The sequence below is a fragment of the Canis lupus genome, chromosome 17 (genome assembly GCF_011100685.1).
Source record: "Canis lupus familiaris isolate Mischka breed German Shepherd chromosome 17, alternate assembly UU_Cfam_GSD_1.0, whole genome shotgun sequence".
NCBI classification, from domain to species: Eukaryota; Metazoa; Chordata; class Mammalia; order Carnivora; family Canidae; genus Canis; species Canis lupus.
Genome location: NC_049238.1, coordinates 15959767 through 15980621, shown reverse-complemented (window position 1 = coordinate 15980621; position 20855 = coordinate 15959767). Strand labels below are relative to the sequence as shown.

The window sequence follows — 20855 nt, the reverse complement described above, 5'->3', positions numbered from 1 at the left end:
GCTTTAACCAAACCTAAGGTCTGACTCTCATTTTCTGCAAATATAGTATGATATGTCACTAATCCCTGTGACATTTATGCAAGCATTTTAGTTTGTCTCCTACTGTAGCGGCATGTTCAAAACAAGTAAACTGAAGGTAATCAATTTATTGTGCAATGTAGACAACCCCACTATTTCTATCATCATTGTGAAGAGTATGGACTGCCTCATGGTGGAGTCTGTCACTAAGATTGCTGCTATTGAGACTATGGAGACAAATTACTAGGTGGGCTGTATCATATCCAGCAAGGCCATGATGTTTCTTTTTGAGTTGGCTCATTGCAATTCAGAGTCCCATTTGGCTAATTGTTATTTGATGTCATTGTGTATATACAAATTTGATTTTGAAAATTTGAACCTAAGCAAATCTAAAATTTATTCTTTGAAAGTGGATATTTCTTTTTGCTTTTGTTGTGGGTGAGGCATTTATTTTTCTTTATTTTTTTTCTTTTGCTAAGGATCTTGGAGGAAAGTTTACCTGTAGGAAATGTCCTGTAAGTTACTTAAATAACTCTTACACACTTGTATAAGCTAAATCCAGATGTTTTAATCAGAAGATTAATTGTGGCCTAATTTCACAGCTGTAGCTTTCCTAAGTTCAAAGAAGGTTAATTCCATACCTAAATTGGAATGCTTCTTTCTCTTCATAGGAAAATACCTAATTATTTAGAGTAATAAGTTTCTTTCAGATAATTAATACTAGCAAAATTAATTCATTCTCTTTATAAAGCATTGGTCTGACAATGAGTGAAAAATTTAGGCTGTAGAAAACATAAGTTGTCCTCTATTTATTTCTTCCAATATTCCAAATCAGTAACTATCTCTACTATAACGGGGTCATTACCAATAGAATAATAAAAAGGAGGGAAAGTTAACAGTTATATATATGTGTATATATATATAACTTGCTATCAGATAAATTTGATTTTGGAAAGTTGTATAAAAGTTGTATGAAATAAGCTCTGGTTGACTGCTAAAATAATAGAAAATAATGCCAGGCAGCTTCATAACCAGTGAAAATCTAACATGAAAATGTAGAAATATCCACTTAGTTTATGATGCTGCATCTCAAATATACATTTAGCTGATAATGGGAAAGCTGATTAAAGTTGGCCCAGTGACATTTTTCAGATGGCTGAGAAATGAGAAATATATTCTCCCCTTCACAGCTTTATGTCTCATTGGTATGAATTGATACATTATTTTGCTAAAGACATGAGTATGTGGTCCATGTAGCAGGGTGTTTATATTTCTAATTCTAAACTACTCTTTTTTTCCAAATCCCAAAGAATTTTACTAAAATAAAAATTATGTCTTATTACTGAAATCATAAGAATGAATTAAAAACTAGACTCTGTGCTTTTGTTCAGGGTAAAACAATACCTTATAAAATGTACAGCCAGAAGGAATTTCACACAACACAAAGGAAGAACATTTTATGTGTTAAGTCTGACCAGACAGATAGTAGAAATTACTAAAAACCATCTACTGCACCAAGATAATATGGATTTTTCCTTCTTTATTCAGTAATTTTTTGAGAGTTGTGAATAAAATGTGTGTGTATATGCAAACAGAACTTGTAAAAGTGAACTGAAAACAATTCTGCCAAAGAAATTATCTTTGTTGATCCTTCATTTTTTAAAAGACTTATTTATTTGAGAGAGAAAGTATGACTGGGGGAGGGGCAGAGGAGGAGGGAGGAAAAGATGCCCTGCTGAGCATGGAGCCTAATGCAGGGCTCTATCCCAGGACCCTGAGATCATGACCTGAGCAGAAATCAAGAGTCAGATGCTTAACTGACTGAGGTACCCAGGTACCCCTCCTTACTGATCTTTTAAAACACATGCCTACTTTCTTAAAATGTCCAATGTCCTTTTCAAATCCAACTGCACCTCCAGAAGCATTCCTATTAACACTGTGTTTTAATTCAAAAGGTGATCTTTCAGTGGAACAATGGAAACTACCTTGGAGGGAAAACAGTCTTATTTGACACATCTCATAGGCAATTGAGATTTGGAATGGAGACAAATTGTGAATGGCAGATGAAAAATAATAAGTTATGAATCTCCATCAATCAAGATGTGTGATTGAATATTGGCCACCAAATATAAAGATAGCTCCTTCCCACACTCAAGATAGAAGAGATTTGTTCAACAATTCATTCATTTATTCATTCATTGAACAAACACATCATGTTTGAAATGGTTTCAGAATGGACAGATGCCAAGGGGATTTCTCAGAGCCCTTACTGTCTCCAGGAAAGTTTATTTATGTCACCTTACAGTCTCATCAAAGCTCTAAAGAGCTTTATCAGCTATAACTGGGAAGAGGGGTTCATTTCTCTGTTTGTTTAGTCAATAAAATTTTTTTGAACATTTTCTAACTTCCAAGTACTTTGTGTGACTCATAGGTCTACAATCTTTTTCTAAAAGAAAAGATTCATGTCTTCTTGCCTCAAAATATATATATTTTATATATATATGATATGTATCATATATACATATGATACACACTATAACATATATGTTCTGAGTACTTGATTACAATGAGGCTCACTTGGAGCTCTTGGTCTCTACTCTTGGTCTCCCTAAATGTAAGAGTAAATTCTGAGCAAGGTTTGTACTCTCTTCTCCACCTTCCAGGTCCTACCATCACTATCTTACCCATCATCACTCTTTAAAATTATATTTTATTTATCCTTAATGTATAATACTTAAACCTGATGTAAAATACATTTAATATATAATATTATACACACACACACACATACCTACATATATATACCTATACATATATAGGTTCCTATTGGTTCAGTTTTTCTGAAAAACTCTAATAAAAAGGGCATATGCATATACAAGTGTACATTTGTATGTGTAGCTACATTGTACATAGTTTTACACAGTTCACACACTTATAACCATTATTTTCATCTGCTTTTCACATAACAGTCTATCTTGGAGACTGTTCTATATCAGTGCAAATATAGAACTGCAGTGTTCCATTGTATATTTGTTAAGTAATTTCTTTTTAAGATTTTATTTACTCATTCATTTGAGTGTGTGTGAGAGAGAGGAGGAGCAGAAGAAGAAGGACAAGCAGACTCTGCACTGAACACAAAGCCCAATGCAAGGCTCAATCTCACAATCCAGGGACCATGACCTGAGCTGAAATCAAGAAACAGATGATTAACTGACTGAGCCACCCAGACTCCCCTGTTCAGTAATTTATTGAATTAACTTCCTATAGACGGACATTTAATATATTTCTAAACTTTGCTATTAAAAACAATATTGTGGGAATATCTTTGTACACATGTCACTTTATAGATATAGGTATATTATACACACCTACAGATACACATTGTGTCTAAGACAAGTGCTTAGAGGTACAATTTCTGGGCCTCAGGATATGTACATCTTGCATTTTGTTTGGTCTTGCCATATTGTTCTCCACAGAAGTTGGGCAGATTTACAGTTCCCCCATCAATAACAGCAAAGTGTGTTTTCAAAACTGCTTTATCTTTGCTAGCCTGACAGATGAAAACAGGGATCTTAGTGTAATTATGATTGTATTTTTCTTATTATAAGAAAGAAAGAGCATCTTCTTATATGTTTAAGAATGATATCCTTTTCTGTGAACTGTTTATATGCTTTGTCATATTTTTGTTGGTGTTGAAAGCATGGCTTTTTGTAACAGTCATTTCTGTGTGCCTAAGGAATAGTCCCAAGATACATAAATGTTTTACTGTTAAACTAGAAGTTGACAACAGTCACTTGGACAAATTATCATTAGAATTTAAAAGTTAGTAAATTAAACTTTATCAGTTACATCTGATAATGTAGATGGAGTGCAAGGACTATTGTGTATTGTGTAGTGATCTATGTCTTATGTTTAATTATAATATGAGGATAAAATACCAGCCAATCCATTCCAAGTTGGGGCAATTTCTGTTCTCCTTAGAATTCTCATAGTTAAATCTATCAAAGAGTATTCTAAGGTTAAATAATTTACAATTAGAACTCAAGGTTTTGTGAATTGCTATGTAAGGAAATACTTTCCCAAATTTCAATATCATTAAAGAGCAAATAATAGTTGATGACAAATGCATCTAGCTTTATCCTAATCTCATCAGTTGTTCTAAAGCTTCTTAAAGCCATGACTCTCCCAGGTACAGCCATTAAAAAGAAGAAGAAGAGGAAGAGGAAGAGGAAGAAGAAGAAGAAGAAGAAGAAGAAGAAGAAGAAGAAGAAGAAGAAGAACTTTTAGACCTTGCATAAGTCTCTTAGTTTCTAAGGATCTTCTTACCTCACTCTAAAGTGTAAGTCAATCAGAGAAAGACAATTATAATATGGTTTTATTCATATGTGGAATATAAGAAACAGTGCAAAGGATCACAGGAGAAAGAAGGGAAAACTGAATGGGAAGTAATCAAAGAGGGAGACAATCTATGAGAGACTCTTAACTATAGGGAACAAACTGAGGGCTTCTGGAGGGGAGGCAGGTGGGGGATGGGGTAATTGGGTGACATGCATTAAAGAGGTCATGTGATGTGATGAGCGCTGGGTGTCATATATAACTGATGAATTACTGAATTCTACATCTGAAACTAATGATTGACTATATGCTGACTAACTGAATTTAAAATTTTTTAAAAGTATAGAGAATTACTAAATAATCTAAAATTCTATGATTCTTTATTCTCTCTTCTTACCCTCTGTAATTCAACATTGATTATTTTACCAAAAAAAGTCACAAAGCCATGAGTTCCAATTCTAAATTCTTTAACATAAGAATATTCTCCAAAGGACTTAACTGTGAAGGTTTACTTTCCACCCCTGACTGGATTCTACAGACATAGGCAGCCCCATCCACTCCCACCCAGTGTCCAGGAGATTCTAAGGCAACCCAATTTTCAAAACAACCATGAAGGCTTTAACTGCATTGAAAAATGTATAATGCTACCTATGATAGTTTTACAAATTGTATAGGAAAATAATTGTTTTTCATAAATATTAAAAGAAAGGACGGCTTCCCTGAAAAATAATTTGAGTTTCAAGATTTATGCAGGAATTCCATTGAAAACATAAAGGTACCAGATAAGAAGCTCAAACAGATTTTTAGAAAACTGAGAAGTTAGAGCTACTTCTTCAAATACTTTTCAAATAATTCCAGTTACTTCAAAAAAACTACGTAGTAAAGAAAATATCATGGACATATTTAATAAAACACAAGTATCACAAAAAGTATCAACTGGCCATTCAGCTGGCATCCAAAGGAACTATTTGCAAAATTCCTCATAGGACTGGGGCTTTCATCTTAGTGGTTAACCTCTCTCCACCACCTCCTGTGACCTCAGCAGTGGTGCACCCCTCCTAAGGCAATTATAGTAGGTCTTATAGTTTGGCAGTTCTTATAGGTCATACTTCCTTTCTAAGAGTATAAACTAGCAGAAAAGAAGCCCTTTTTATTCACCTTGGGAAAATGTCTGAGGTAGACATATGTGTGCACATCAGAAGATCACAGACATTTGGAAGAAGAAAGGGAACTGAATTGAAAGGATGTATTGACAGACTAGTGATAGAAACTAATACTTACAGACTATTTGCCACGCTCAAGAGCTGGGCCAAGTACTTTATCGGCATTAATCCTTCTAAAAATCACAGAACCTTATCAGGCAGGAATATCTATTATGATTCCCTTTCCACAGATAGGAAAGCAAAAGGGACAAGAAACTAAATATGTCCCTTATCACATAGCCAATAGGTGACAGCAACAGGGTAAGCCCAGGCCTCTGGCTTCAGGAGTATGTGCTCTTAACCACTCTGCTGGTCCACTTCCTAAAAAGAAAAGATACATGAGCTAAGGAAGCACCATACACAGCTTTGAAAAAGTGGTGGGTTTCTGGGTCTGCCCGTGATCAGCTTGTTCTACAAGAGTAATTTCCTCAAGACTATCCAACATGTGGAAGCTCTGCCCTCCTCCTTAGACCATAGGCTACCTTGAACCAAGTCTGGCTAGCCAATGAATTAATCAAACACATAAAATCTTTAGAAAGGGAAGTTACAAATGCTTCAGCATATCAGCACAAACCTATACACACTGATTTCATACATAATGTAAATATCCAGTTCTCTTAACTGGGCCTGTCTCGCAAAATGCTATTTTACTAATTGATTAATTGACTGACTGCTGATGGGAGGAAGCCTTAGTCTTTTAGTTTTTTGAGCCCTGGCTTCATTTGTAGTCAGGTACTTTAACATCTCACTGTCAGCAATTCATAGAACCAATACACAAAATAAGCAAAGATGTAAAAGAACTCAACAACAGGATCAACCAACAGGATCTGATTGACATTTATAGAAAACTACACCTGGGCAGCCCGGGTGGCTCAGTGGTTTAGCGCCGCCTTCAGCCTGGGGCGTGATCCTGGAGGCCTGGGATCCCATGTCAGGCTCCCTGTGGGGAGCCTGCTTCTCCCTCTGCCTGTGTCTCTGCCTCTCTCTCTGTGTCTCTCACGAATTAATGAATAAAATCTTAAAAAAAAAAAAAAAGAAAGAAAGAAAGAAAACTACACCCAACTCAGCAAAATAGTATGTTTTCAAGTAACCATGAAATATTCAATATGTTAGACCATACTCTAGGTCATAAACAAACCCCAACAAATTTAAAATAATTGAAATCACACAGCATAACTTCTCTGACCATAATGGAATCAAACTATGGTTGAGTTCAAACTACACAACCAAGTGATATAATGCTACTTTTGCCTCATTTTGATATTTTTATTAAATATAATATTACTATACTTTTCTCCAAAGGCTTATTGATATCAAAAGTGTCACTTTTTAAATCTCCTAAATAGCCAAATAGATTTCTTCTAGCACTTCCTTGAAGAAGCCTGATATCTCGCATAAATGATTCGTTTCTAATTTATAATTTTTGCACTTAATCTTTTCTTGCCAGAGACACCTTTATTTCTTCCCTACCCAAAATATCCACAGTGTCAAGCATTAATCTGCCCTTCTAGATTAGGCCAAGGTCTCCATTGTCTGCATTGTCTCTGGAGCTAAGTGAATTGCTAGCCTGGAGGTAGAAGGGAGTCCATTGCTCTCTGGGAGCCTGTCTTTAATCCCCTTGAGGTGAGTTTACTCTACTAGAAGAAAATTAGCCCCTGGAGAGCAAAAGTCAACAACCTTTATCATTCTTCTTCCTGGGTTATTTTGCTGTTATTGACAGGCTGTCTTAATGTCCCAGGGAGTTGTTTTCTGGATTTCTTTTACCCTTGGAATAAATGTCCCAGGATTTGATGGCTGTGTGGCCCTCAGAGTGCAGTAGCAATGCTGCCCAGCAGTATGCCTAGAAACATTTTCCAACAATATCCTTCCACTGCAGCAAGTACCATAGCCAAAACCCATCTCAGGAAGCCGTTAGACACAAAGGAAGCCATACTTAGTTCTGTAAGGCAGATACAAGACCACCTGGATCATAGTCCACAGTTAGGTAGTCAGCTAACAGGATCTCCTTGAAGCAAACCCTTCTCAGGAAAAAAAAAAAAAAAAAAAAAAAAAAACTTCCTTCTCAGGAAACACAGAAAGTATGGGTCTATATCACAGCCCACTATAAGGAGATCATGTACTTCTGTTTGTGATCTCTGTTCAGGCTATTACAGGTTTACTTATGTCTGCCACCACCCCCAAAATTCACATGTCGCTGTGGACTGAATTGTGTTGCCCCAAAATCCATATGTTGAAGCCCTAATCTCTAACATGACAATATTTGCAGCACATTTCTCTCTCTCTTTCTGTTTCTCTCTTCTTCTTCTTCTTCTTTTCTTTCTTCTTTCTTCTTCTTTCTTTCTTCTTCTTCTTCCTCTTCTCCTTCTTCTTCTTCTTCTTCTTCTTCTTCTTCTTCTTCTTCTTCTTCTTCTTCTTTTTCTTCTTCTTTCTTCTTCTCTCCCCACCCTATCCCCACCCCCTGCCATGTGAGGACACAGGCTTCCTGTAAGCCAGGAAGAGAGCTCTCATCAGAACTCAACCATGCTGGCATCCTGATCTCAGACTTCCAGCTTCCAGACCGTAAGGAAATAAACTTCCTTTAAGCACCCAGTATTTTATTAAGGCAGTCCAAGCAGACTAAGACGTATGTTGAAGTCCCAATCTCCAGTACCTCAGAGCATGACTGTATTGGAGAAAAAGCCTTAAAGAGGTAATTAAGTGAAAAGGGTGAGCCCTGATACAATATGAGTGGTGTCTTTATAAAGATGAGGAGATTAGGAAACAGACACAGAGGGAGGACCATGTGAAGACACAGGGAAGAGAAGACAGCCATGTACAAGCTAAGGAGAAAGGCCACAAAAGAAACCAATCCTGCCAACACCTTGATCTTGGGCTTCTAGCCTTCAGATTTATGAGAAAATTAATTTCTGTGGCTTAAGCCACCCAGTCTGTGGTACTTTGTTATTGAAGTCCTAGGAAAACTAATACTCAGGCTATTTGGGTAGTCACTGTGGTATATTTCACACGTGCCAGCATCATAGCCCATAAAATAACTCAAAATAATAATTCAGAGATAATGGGAGAACCAAAATGGTGGATATGATACAGAAAATGTGAAGGAGGAGGAGGAATAAATATGACAGACAACCTTAATAAAGTGGAGATGAGGGCTAAGGCTTGATGACCAAAGCAAGGGAGTGAGTGCACTGAGAGGGACCCAAGTGAGGTAAGAGCAGGGGCGGGGGGAGTCCTATACAGGAGTACCCCTTCTCCACCCATGGAATAGAATAATGGTAAGGCAAGGGAGCACTAGGGGTGAAGCAACAGAGGCCAGCTGAGGAGAGCAACAGATGGGGGTCCAGTCATCAGTGGGATGAGCTCACAAGTTGCTCTAGTTATGTGACTCTCCCACCTGTCTGGTACACTCCTTTCAGGAAGGTTCTAGCTTCTTTGAGCAGTAAGGGAGTAAATAGTTCACCTGCCCTCTAACAAGGAGACACAGCACTGTTATTAATGAAGTGAGAACAAAGTAATTACCTGGGTAATTCAGACATCCATCCCCATTTTCAACTAAAATGTTCAGGTAAAAAAAGGTGTAAGAGTCAAGAGGAATAAATTGATTTGAATTTATTACCTCAATTTACCATTTTATATTGGACTTGTCCAAAGTAACTTACAAAGATGACCTTTAGCTGTGCTCATGGGTCAGACAGTGATAGAGAATGTTATCATCAGCCAGTGTTGTACCAAGAGACTCCAGTCTCAAGACCTGGTCTGGAAGGAGAGGACAAAACATTTCATACTGAGTCATCCTCAGAGGTATTTTCTGGGTATGATGCAGTGTCTCACATTCTAGAGTGTGAATTCAGTTGAATGAGCCATGCAAAGACCATTATGTACAGGACAAGTGCGGAAAAAGAACTGAGGTATCTGAGCCAGTTCTTGTGTACCTACTTGGGGAAAATGCATGTAGAAGGGGGGAATTATGTGCGTGTTGGCCATGTCTATGTCTTCCTCTGTGAGATTTCTGTTCATGTCTTTTGCCCATTTCATGATTGGATTGTTTGTTTCTTTGCTGTTGAGTTTAATAAGTTCTTTATAGATCTTGGAAACTAGCCCTTTATCTGATATGTCATTTGCAAATATCTTCTCCCATTCTGTAGGTTGTCTTTTAGTTTTGTTGACTGTATCCTTTGCTGTGCAAAAGCTTCTTATACATAGACATGGCCAACACGCACATGAGAAAATGCTCCGCATCACTTGCCATCAGGGAAATACAAATCAAAACCACAATGAGATACCACCTCACACCAGTGAGAATGGGGCAAATTAACAAGGCAGGAAACCACAAATGTTGGAGAGGATGCGGAGAAAAGGGAACCCTCTTACAGTGTTGGTAGGAATGTGAACTGGGGCAGCCACTCTGGAAAACTGTGTGGAGGTTCCTCAAAGAGTTAAAAATAGACCTGCCCTACGACCCAGCAATTGCACTGCTGGGGATTTACCCCAAAGATGCAGATGCAATGAAACGCCGGACACCTGCACCCCGATGTTTCTAGCAGCAATGTTCATAATAGCCAAACTGTGGAAGGAGCCTCGGTGTCCATTGAAAGATGAATGGATAAAGAAGATGTGGTTTATTTAAAAAATGGAATATTACTCAGCCATGAGAAATCACAAATACCCACCATTTGCTTCGATGTGGATGGAACTAGAGGGTATTATGCTGAGTGAAGTAAGTCAATCGGAGAAGGACAAACATATGGTCTCATTCATTTGGGGAATATAAATAATAGTGAAAAGGAATAGAGGGGAAGGGAGAAGAAATGGGTAGGAAATATCAGAGAAGGAGACAGAGCATGAGAGACTCCTAACTCTGGGAAACGAACTAGGGGTGGTGGAAGGGGAGGAGGGCGGGGGGTGGGGGTGACTGGGTGGCGGGCACTGAGGGGGGCACTTGACGGGATGAGCACTGGGTATTATTCTGTATGTTGGCAAACTGAACACCAATAAAAAATAAATGTATTATTTAAAAAAGGGGGGGATTATAATAAACAGCATTTACATGAAGATTTCATCCCAAGAGGAGTGGCCACAGACCAGCATTCGTGTGCTCTTTCCCAGCACATTGCATCAGAAATCTGAATGTTACCAAAGGCCTACCTTAGGAAACGCCACTGAGCCCCATCTCCTCCTTTGCGAGTGCTACAGGATTTTTATGTTGCTTCTCTGAGCATCCTCTCTGGGAGCCAGCTGAAGCTCAAAACCCCATAACTTAACTCTAACAAATGCCACAAAGAGTTCAGGATTTCCTAATCTTCTCATTAAGTGTCAAGATGAAGGAGTCCAAACTACTTGGGACATGAAGTCAGAACACCTGAGTTCAAGTTCTAGCTCAGCTAGTTCTATGCCAGGCAATCCTCAAAAGTCATTTAACTCCAGGGAGCCTCAAATGCCTCACCTGTGATATATAACATAAAACATACAGGATTATTAGAAGCATTAAAAGAAATACTGAATACCAAAGCTCTTAACAAACCTCAAAGAAATGTGGAATTGCAGACACTAGCTGACTACTCTAGAGAGAAGGCAACTTGTGTATGAACTTTTAGCTCTGGCTTATTTGTAAGATCAGTGGTTAAAATATCTATTTTGCAGATTTTTTCTTTCAAATATTAAATGAGGTCATTCGTGAAAGTTAACTACCAAAAGGACTGGTACATTTTTGGTATTTGAAAAATATTAGGGTTTTAAAAACATTTATAATGGTATGACTATTGTTCTGTTGCCACTGGGGAGCAGAGAGGTGACCACTCCTCCTTCTCAATGTCTGTCATACTGTTATCATTGGGTCTGTTGGTTTCTTTGTTTGTATATTCCCCATTCTAACTCCCTAAATCTGTTCTCAACTCCTGTTCTTCTACTCACCCCCAAAGTAGCCATTCTAAGGTTTTTTATGTCAGTTCACTTATTTTATTTATTTATTACTGGTTTTGTCTGTTTCCTACTAATACATGTTGAACTTTTTTGGGTGGGAAAAAAAAAAAAAACTTCATTTCTCTAACCACTAGATACTTTCTGAAGAAAAAGGAAGAATGCCACAGCATTATGGCATTTTGGACTCTACAAGGAGCTTTGGAATTCAGCTTGAGAGGCCAAAATATCTTTTTTCATTCTGAAAAGACAAGGGCTCAGGGCCTGTCCCCTCAGAGATTGTGACTCTCAGTCCTAGATGATTGGTCACTGCTTGGAAAGCACCAGGGAGGAGCAGCACCCTGATAAGGGACTGATCCCGCTCCTTGAGCAATAGGGCTGATGTCATCCTCATGGGGAACAGGTCATGCCCTATTAGTGGGAGGGAGGAGAGGTTACTCAGGGCCATGTACAGGCTTACAGAACTTAGACATTTCTAAAACTAAGGCTCAAAAAGAGTTTTCTATAAATATTAAAACCTCTAAATGGATCATAGACATAAACACAAAATCTAAAACTATAAACTTTTTAGGAGAAAACATAAAATTTGATTTTCTTGACCTAGTTTTAAATGTTTTTTAGGTATGATGCCAAATGACAAGCAACAAAAGAAAAAATAATTAGACTTCATCAGAATTTAAAAATTTTGTGCTTCAAAAAACACCAGCAAAGAAGGGAAAAGAATCCACAGAATGAGAGAAAATATTTGCAAATCCTATACCTGATAAGACACTCATATCCAGAAAATATAAAGAACCCTTGTTGGGGCACCTGGGTGACTCAGTGGTTGAGCATCTGCCTTTGGCTTCTGGTCCTGGGATCGAGTTCTACATCTGGCTCCCCACAGGGAGACTACTTCTCCCTCTGCCTATGTCTCTGCCTCTCTCTGTGTCTCTCATGAATAAAAAAATAAATTTAAAAAAAAGAACCCTTGCAACTAAATAACAAAAAGTCAAAACAGCTCAATTAAAAAGTTCAAAACCCAAAGGATTTGAATAGACACTCCTCTAAGGGACATTTCTCAAATTGCCAATAAGAACATGCAAAAGGCCCAATGTCATTAGCCATCATGGAAATATCAGTTGAAACCACAATGAGATACCTCTTCACACCCACCAGGATGGCTATAATCAAAAAGACAGATAAAAATGTTGACAAGGATGCAGAGAAACTAGAATATTCATACACTGGTGGTGGGAATGTGAAATGGTGCAGCCACTTTGGAAAGTCTGAAGCTTGGATGTTCCTCAAATGATTAAACGCAGTTACCCTATGGTATAAATTTTCTCTTAATAAAGCTGTTAAAGAAGAAGTCCCTTTTGAGGGCAGGTCTCAGAACACTGAAGATGGCCAATATTTTTTAAAGTAACCTTACTAAGGCTGAGTGTCACCATTTAAAAAAAAAGAAAGGCAGGGGTCCCCAGATACTAAATGGCACATGTTTCTACCAACTTTCTGTTTGGAGACCAAGAAATCAAAATAGACCATGTTGTGGGGCTGGCCTGACCCCACACTGCCACCCTCTATGCTAATAGAGAGGAAGGAGGTAAGGTGAAACCATCAGGCAATCTGGTAATTTCTTGGTTTTGACTTCAGAATATCAGTAAGGGGGGCACTTGGGTGGCTCAGTCAGTTAGGCATCTGCCTTGGCTAGGGTCATGATCCCAGGAACCTGAGATCGAGCCCCCATCATGATCTCTGTTGACTGGGGAGCCTGCTTCCCCTTCACCCTCTGCCTGCCACTCCCCTTGTTTGTACTGTCTATCAAATAACTAAAATATTTTTTAAAAAAGATAAGACCTGTCAGAGAAACTTCTATTCCCAGACTAGCATCTTTTTCAGCTTTCCCTGCAGTTTTCCCTTCCAGTGTGATCTGGAAGATGGACAGAAACAGGAGAGACCTGATGGGGCACCTGGGTGGCTCAGCTGGTTAAGCATCTGTCTCTTGATTTCAGCTCAGGTCATGATCCCAGAGTTGTAAGGTGCAGCCCCATGTTGGCTCTGTGCTCAGCATGGAGTCTGTTTGTCCCTCTCCCTCTGGTCCTCCTGCTGTTTGCTCTCTTTCTTCTCTTTCTCTCTAAAATAAATAAATACAATTTTTAGAAGAAAAAAAAAAAGACCTGATGCAAAGGACCATCTGTCTACCTGCAGATGAACAGGCCAGGAAGCTTCCTTTTTAGGGACTTTCAATTGCTATGCTGACTGGAACATTATCTAATTTCACAAAATTGCACCATTTAGGCAGTCTGCTAATGGGTGCCCAGGGATTCTCTGACTGATGGGACACCTATATTGGGAAACAAGTAGGATTCAATGACCTTAATGGCCCTTTGAGGTCCCAAATCTCTGATTTTATATAATTAGTTACAAAGGAATATTTATTCTGAACCCAAATCCACAAAAAAAAAAAAATAAGCTTTTCACTTTTAACGAGCAGTAGATTACAAGGAAACACACCAATATCAAGGAGTCATCTTCATAAAACAGTCTCCATGCAATTTTATGTAGTCAACATAGAGTTAATGCAATTAGAGTAGGATGAATAATCTAGATTTATAATCTAGGAGACCCAAGTTCTTGCCCTGCCTCTACCCTTGTCTTGGACACTACAACCACCACCACATGCTGTCTGGGCCTACGTTTCTCTACGTATTTAGAATCAATCTCTTAAGATCTTTTTGTCTAACACTCTATGAATCCCTGCTCCTCCATGTCCCTTTACAGATCTGCACAAGGAAAACTCAGCCCAATACTCATGGCCTTCTACACAACCAATTTAATGCCAAATATATACTGTGCATTTTATATAGTAACTCTCAGTTAAATCAGAGATGGAATTAGCCAGAAAGCTCAGTCCCTGGCTGGGTCACAGCGAACCATGCTCCCTCCTGATCCCCCAGCCCACTTTCTCTCCAGCCTTCTCCATGGATTCGGCTAGCTGGCTGGATTACAGACTCTCGAGCATATCACAGGCTCTGCTTCTCACCACGGCTCTTCCAGTGGTGCCACCAAGTCCAATTACCCAAATCAAGCCCATCATCCAAGATGCAGCTCAAGTCAGGACCTCTGAGACCCACACCGGCCCAGTGCACTCTGCATAGACCACACGTTGGGCACTCTATTTACACTGGCTACTAGCTGTGATATGTATTCACACCCTTCTCATCTCTAAGTTCTCAGAGCACAGAGTGCTTACAGCCTCCCTAAAATACTTGAGAACCAGTAGTTGTGTGGGAATGGTGAGGTTTGTTTAGCCAACCAGCCATCTGTTAACCATCAGCACTGGTCTCAGCTTTTTGAGAGTAGTGTATTCCAGTCCTTAGTGCTGTGAGAACATAAAACTGAAGGAAAAAAAAGTCAGTAAAGAGTAGTTGACAAAAGTCAGCAAAAAGCCTTTCAAAGAAAAGCTATGGTATATCTAAGAAAGCTTATCTGAGGTCAAGGCAAAGACAAAGACTAAAGTTACACACAAGGAAAAGCTCCCTGAGGGTTCCCCAGTACCCCCAAGAAGGCATGCCCTCTCCTTATCTGGAAATCTGTTTAAAATAAGTAGAGTGGTCTATTTCTTAGACGAAAGAATGCAAGTTTTTATGGAGGTACGTGACTCCCAGAAAACCCATCCTTCTCAATGATTCCAAATCCTCAGCCCCAGCCCCATGGTTATTACCATGAGGTTGGAGCCCAGTGTGATTTATAAATTGTTGTTTTTTTTTTTTTAAGTTGCAAAGTCTTCATAGAATCAAACTAGTCAGAGCTGTGGTGGGCCTAAGAGGTCACCTAGTCCTGTCCACTCATCACACAGGTGAGTGATGGACACTCAGAGTTTTGGAGACTGTCCCATGATGGTGCTTCATAGCAGCAATTCTCTCTCATACAGATTCAAACCCACCACACATTCTAAATTAAGACTGAGGGTCCCTGGAGTGCAGGGGAGTGGGGGGATGAGGTAACTGGGTGTTGGGCATTAAAGAAGGTACGTGATATAATGAGCACTGGGTGTTATATGCAATGGATGAATAACTAAACTCTCTACCTTTGAAACTAATGATAACACTGTATGTTGATTAACTGAATTTAAATATAATAAAATTTGGGCAGCCAGAGTGGCTCAGAGGTTTAGCGCTGCCTTCAGCCCGGGGTGTGATCCTGGAGACCCCGGATCGAGCCCATGTCGGGCTCCCTGCATGGACCTGCTTCTCCCTCTGCCTGTGTCTCTGCCTCTCTCTCTGTGTGTGTCTCTCATGAATAAATAAATAAAATCTTTTAAAAAAATGAATAAATATAATAAAATTTTTTTAAAGATATAGACACACACAGGCAGCACCCAGGAGTAAAAATGAAGTGCATGTATAAAAAAATACCTGTCTCACAAGTACCATCTCACATTATAACCATAGTCAGTATACCCAGGCTATCATCTGCCCAGCCTAATACAAGGTGTTGGTGAGCAAGAGGGACGAGGGATACAAAGGTGGAAACCACACACAATTTTTGCCCTCCTAGCTTATCTCTCTAGTTGGCAAGGTAATATGTAAACACATGAAAAATTAAATCATATTACCAGAGAAAAATTAAAGTTCAGGGCAGCAGTAGAAGGTTTGTATGAAGGCCGTTCATGACCAGTTGTTCTAAAAGAAACTGAGAAGAGATAAGGGCCAGAAGCCTTGAGGTCCACCTGGGCTGGACCCAGAGAAAGGTTCCTTGAAGTAGGTGGGGCCACAGCCTGCCCTGGAAGGTGAATGGATGAGACGTGCATAATCAAGGAAATGGTACTTCACACGCATAGAACCTCACTGCACATAGACCAGCGCTGACTTCTGGGTTCCCTCCCTTGGTAAAAACTGCTGCTCCACACTCTGACCTTATCTCTTGGATAGCAGAATGAGGGAGTAAGAAAATTTCTTTTTTGCTTCCTCACAGGAGATTAATCATTTATCATCAGTAATGCTTTTATTTGGTTGACACTGGCCCTCCATCCACCTAATTGCACCATTTTTTTCTCGACATTTCTCATTTGTGTGTGTGTGCGTGTGTGGTGTGTGTGTACACGGTATGTGCGCACTTACATGTACAGACGACATTGGGCATGGGTGGTTCCATCCACAATGCTTGAGGTTTACTTTCCAGCTTCTGGGCATCGTTTACAATTACGATGCAGTCATGGGCAGAAAAGAGATAGGCTAATTAGTCATTGTCAGTACTGCTCCCTATTTGCCAGATGAGTTTTTTGAACAGCATAGCTGGCAATAATTTGTATCAGATTGTATTTCCTTGTTTTATGTCACTGAGACGATTTATTTGGCATCATGGTCACTGTATATAAATATCCTGGAAGCAATGGGGTATAAATGAATGGCACGGATTCATTCATTAGTATTCAGCAAATTCCATACTGAACATCTATATCAGTATGTGAACTGCACTGAACCCAAAATATCAGGCTTCTGAGGGGCCTTTAATAACTTCCATAGTTCCCTGAATTTGGCCAGGACCCTTCTGGTCACCTGCAGATAAACACAAGGCAGAGTTTCACTTCTAGAGACGGCATCTGGAATATTCAACATTATCTAATTCCTTGAAATCCCACTGGTCAGATGGCTTTCTAATGGGGACCCAGAGCCGTGTTGACTCAGACTGATGGTTCACCCAATGGGACTTTGCATCCACGAGCTGATAAATCACAACTACTGGCTGGGATTAATCTTCATGACACCAGAATGCATCTCTGCTAGAGTCACTAGTCTGCCTGCTATAGGAAGGCCCCCATTTGCCTCAGAAAAGGCAGTGGTTTCAAATACTCAGAAATGTAAGGAATCATCAAGAGACGAATGGATGCTCAGCCACATCTATGCACAGCCCTCCTGGATGCTCTGTTCTGCTTCTGCTTTTCCTTAGCTCTGATTTCCTATTTTTGTTCAATTTATCTCTGCCTCTGTATACAGCAGGGTTAACTAGTTCAGTAGGTACGCTACAAAATACTTCCGCTCTAATACACACATAACAAGTAAATTACTTTCTTTTTCTTTTTTTTTGGGGGGGGGAAGGGGGACAGGTGTCATGCTATCAGTGCAATTATTTACATAATTGTTTCATTTACAAAAATACCTCAGAGGAAGGTAGATATTTTTAATCCTATTTTAGGGATGACTGCACAGAAGCTTAGGAAGGTAGAGTCACTTGCTCAAGGTTACAAACTTCCCAAGAAAGCCAGGACTATAGCTCTGGTCTTTTTGAGTCTAATATTCACACTGGTTTCCTTTATACCAGAGAACCTCTCTGGATGAGTATCTTTTTCTGTTCAATGAGTAGCTTATACCTTAAGATTTCCTGAATCTTAATTCTATTTGATGTCTCCATGAAAACTAGTCGATATCCTTGGAACTTAGAAGTTGTTGAGGAGAAATGTTTTACTCAAAAGAAAGGGATGAAGGGTGATACCTGTGGTCACAAGTAACACTATGTTTTCAAATAGCTTTTGACAAAGGGTCTAAATGGATTTGAAATTTAAGAAGTTTCTTTGCATTAATCCTCCCAGTATTGCTGTGAGTGTACTCAGGTCAACTCAACGATTCAACATTGGCCCCGTGGTGCTCCTGTCCTGGACCCTGTCAGGGGAGGAAGACCAGCAGAGGGTGACTTTTGAGAGGAAATGAGGGAAACAGAGAAGCTGACCCCCATACTTCCAAGTCTTGGGCTTTCTCTTTTAGAGATGGTGACAGCTCAGAAGCATCCAGAGACCCCCTCAGTTTTCCCTGCATCCAAGTTGCCATATTCATTTTTGATACCCCCATCACAAAAACTATGCTCTCTGTTGACTGACAATAGCACAGAGACCTCATTCCTCATCTCCTTTTGGTTCTGAATACCTAAAATTTTCACCCATTCACTTTAAATTGAACATGCATGTCCCAAAATAGGAACAGCAGCTCCTCCTGCGGGAAGTCAGTCCTAAAGCCATTCTAATAAAATGCTCAGAGAACTGGGGCTCGGGGGTGGATACTTTCTCCAGACCTTTCACAATTCAGTGATGCAGGTAAGGCCAACCAGTGTGGATGCAAAGCAGCTGATCACCGCGGGGAGTTCAGGCACCCCAGGAGTTCCTGGCTAAAGAGAAATGTGGATGCAAGTGCCAGGAACAAGGCAAATGTAGAAGGTGTCCCCGTTGAGAGACCGGGAAGGAACCCTTCTGGAACCTTCCTCCTCACCCCCAGAAGACCCGAACACAGGAACTTTATTCCACCCGGATACAGAAGCACCAGCCTGTGACAAATAAGCACTGGCCTGTGCAATAGGCGTTTTTGTACATCGGGTAGTCGCCGTCCCCTCTTCATCACTGGGGGCTCCTCGCCCCTGCCCTGCACCCCTGCTCGGGGCTCCGCACCCCACCCCTGCCCTGGACCTCTCCAGCAGTTGCTGTAACACCTCACCCCGTTAGCACTCCCGAGGCCTACCTTCGATGCCTGCCTGCAGCTTCCTGTCTATGGCATCTGTCACCAGGCAGACTGGAGGTGCCTGGCGACAGGCCAGTGCCGGATGTGGCTCCGTCCCATCTCTCACACTCTGGACGGCCACTGGGTCAGTAAAGTCAATGAAGCTGCAATGTCTGCGCTGTGCGGGATTCCCCACAGCTGGGGGGGGGAGGGGTGCTTGGCAAATGTCCCCCGTAGAGGAAGGGGGGGTCTGTGGAGTGTGGAGGAGGCCCTGGCTGTTGCGGAGGAGCATGCGGTGTCCAGGTGTCCATGCACCACGCGGCGGCCCCCACCGTCCTCCCGTTCCTGGACGCAACCCAGGAGCTGGGGCAGGCAGAGAAAGGCCTCCTCTCCCCAGTTTCCCACGATGACGGGGGAGGGGCACCTCGCTGGGGTTTCCTGACCATGTGGACCATGTGGACCATGTGGACCATGTGGGCGCTCGGCTCGGCCGGGCCTGGGACTGGTCCAGGACCCCCAGCCAGTGCCCCTCTGCTCCCTCCGGGCGGGCGGGCGTGCAGGCCGCGACCCCAGGCCAGGGGCGCCATCCCGGCGAGGGGTGAGGGGTGAGGGGTGGGGGCCCCTCCCACCCCACAGTCCCCCAGACCCGAACAGAACGGAAAAGGTCTCAACCGAGCGGCTGTTAAGGGCCGGTTCTGGAAACGGCTACAAAGGCGGAGGGGAGCGGCGGTGCGGGTGCCGTGGGGTGCGCGGGCACCTCGGGGGGCCCCCCGGCCCCAGCCTCCGCGGGCGGGGCTCCGGGCGCCCCCACGGCCTGGCGGCCCGCGCTCGCCCCCTCGCCGGCCCCTCCTCGAGCTGCAAAAGCAAACAGCCGGCTGCCCTTTGGACCTTTTGCAACTGGCCTGCGCGCCCCGAGCCGGGCGCTGCGCCCCGGGCGGCCTGGTATAAAGCGGGCGCGGGCGCGGGCGGCGCATTCCCTCCTCGTGCGGGGCGGCCGCCTGCGGGTGCGGCCCCTGAGCCTCCCGCGAGCCGTCCGGCCAGCCGCCCCCGCGCCCCCGGCGCCCCCCGAGCCCCCCGTCGGCATGGGCCGGCCCGGGCCCGCGCTGCTGCTGCTGCCTCTGCTGCTGGCCGCCCCCCGCGCCTGGGCTCGTGAGTGCGGGGCGCTGAGCCCGGGGGGCGGGGGGCTGAGCCTGGGGGGCGCTGAGCCTGGGGGGGGCGCTGAGCCCCGGGGGGTGGGGGTGGACGCCCCGCGGCCCGGCCCCCCGGAACCGCCTTCCCTGCAGAGCGCCAGGTGCCCGCCCTCCGCGGCGCCCTCCCCGCCCCGGGAGACCCTGGGCCCGCGGGGAGACGCGGGAAGCCCACGCGCCCTTTCCCCTTTTCTTGCAGAAGACGAGGTGCCGGAGAGTGCGAGCCCCGGCTGCGCAAGTAAGGCCCTTCCCGCCGCGCTGGGAGGGCGCCCCCGCCCCCGCCCCGGCCCGGCCCGGCCCGGCCCGGCCCGGCCCCGGCCCCCGCCCTCCTCCCGCCCGCGGGCGCCGCGATGGTCTGATGAGTGTGCACCCCTCTGAGCCCCAAGAGGCCAGTCCCCTGAGACTCTGCCCACCCCCCGGGGATCTCGACTCTCTTCTCCCTGCATTAATGTTCAGTCCCTAGAGCTTGGCCTGGGGGCAGGGTAGGGAAGGGACTGTCATCCAGTGGGCCCAGGGACACTTTAAAGAGACATCACGTTACCGTCTGTTTATCCGTGGCTAATCATTGATTCGAAGCACATGAGGGTGAGGAAATGCTGACTTTAACCTTTGCGCACAAATCCAGACCCCGCTCCTAAGTATTTACCTGACCTCCACGGGTCAAGGAGCCGGCCGTCTGGTGGTACCCAGTGTCCTGAGAGCGGGAGGCCGTGGCCTCTGGTGGGGCAGCA

General features: G+C 42.7%; 1 protein-coding gene across 2 annotated transcripts in view; it reads left to right on the top strand.

Moving 5' to 3' along the window:
• Positions 1–20008: 20008 nt before the first annotated feature.
• APOB (apolipoprotein B) overlaps positions 20009–20855 on the top strand; it is a 37309-nt gene continuing 36462 nt past the window's right edge. For both annotated transcript variants that reach the window (XM_038560882.1, XM_038560883.1), the window contains exons 1-2: positions 20009–20086; positions 20324–20362. In XM_038560882.1, the coding sequence (XP_038416810.1) occupies positions 20020–20086; positions 20324–20362 (106 nt within the window). In that variant the 5' untranslated portion in view covers positions 20009–20019. The remainder of the gene's footprint in view (positions 20087–20323; positions 20363–20855) is intronic.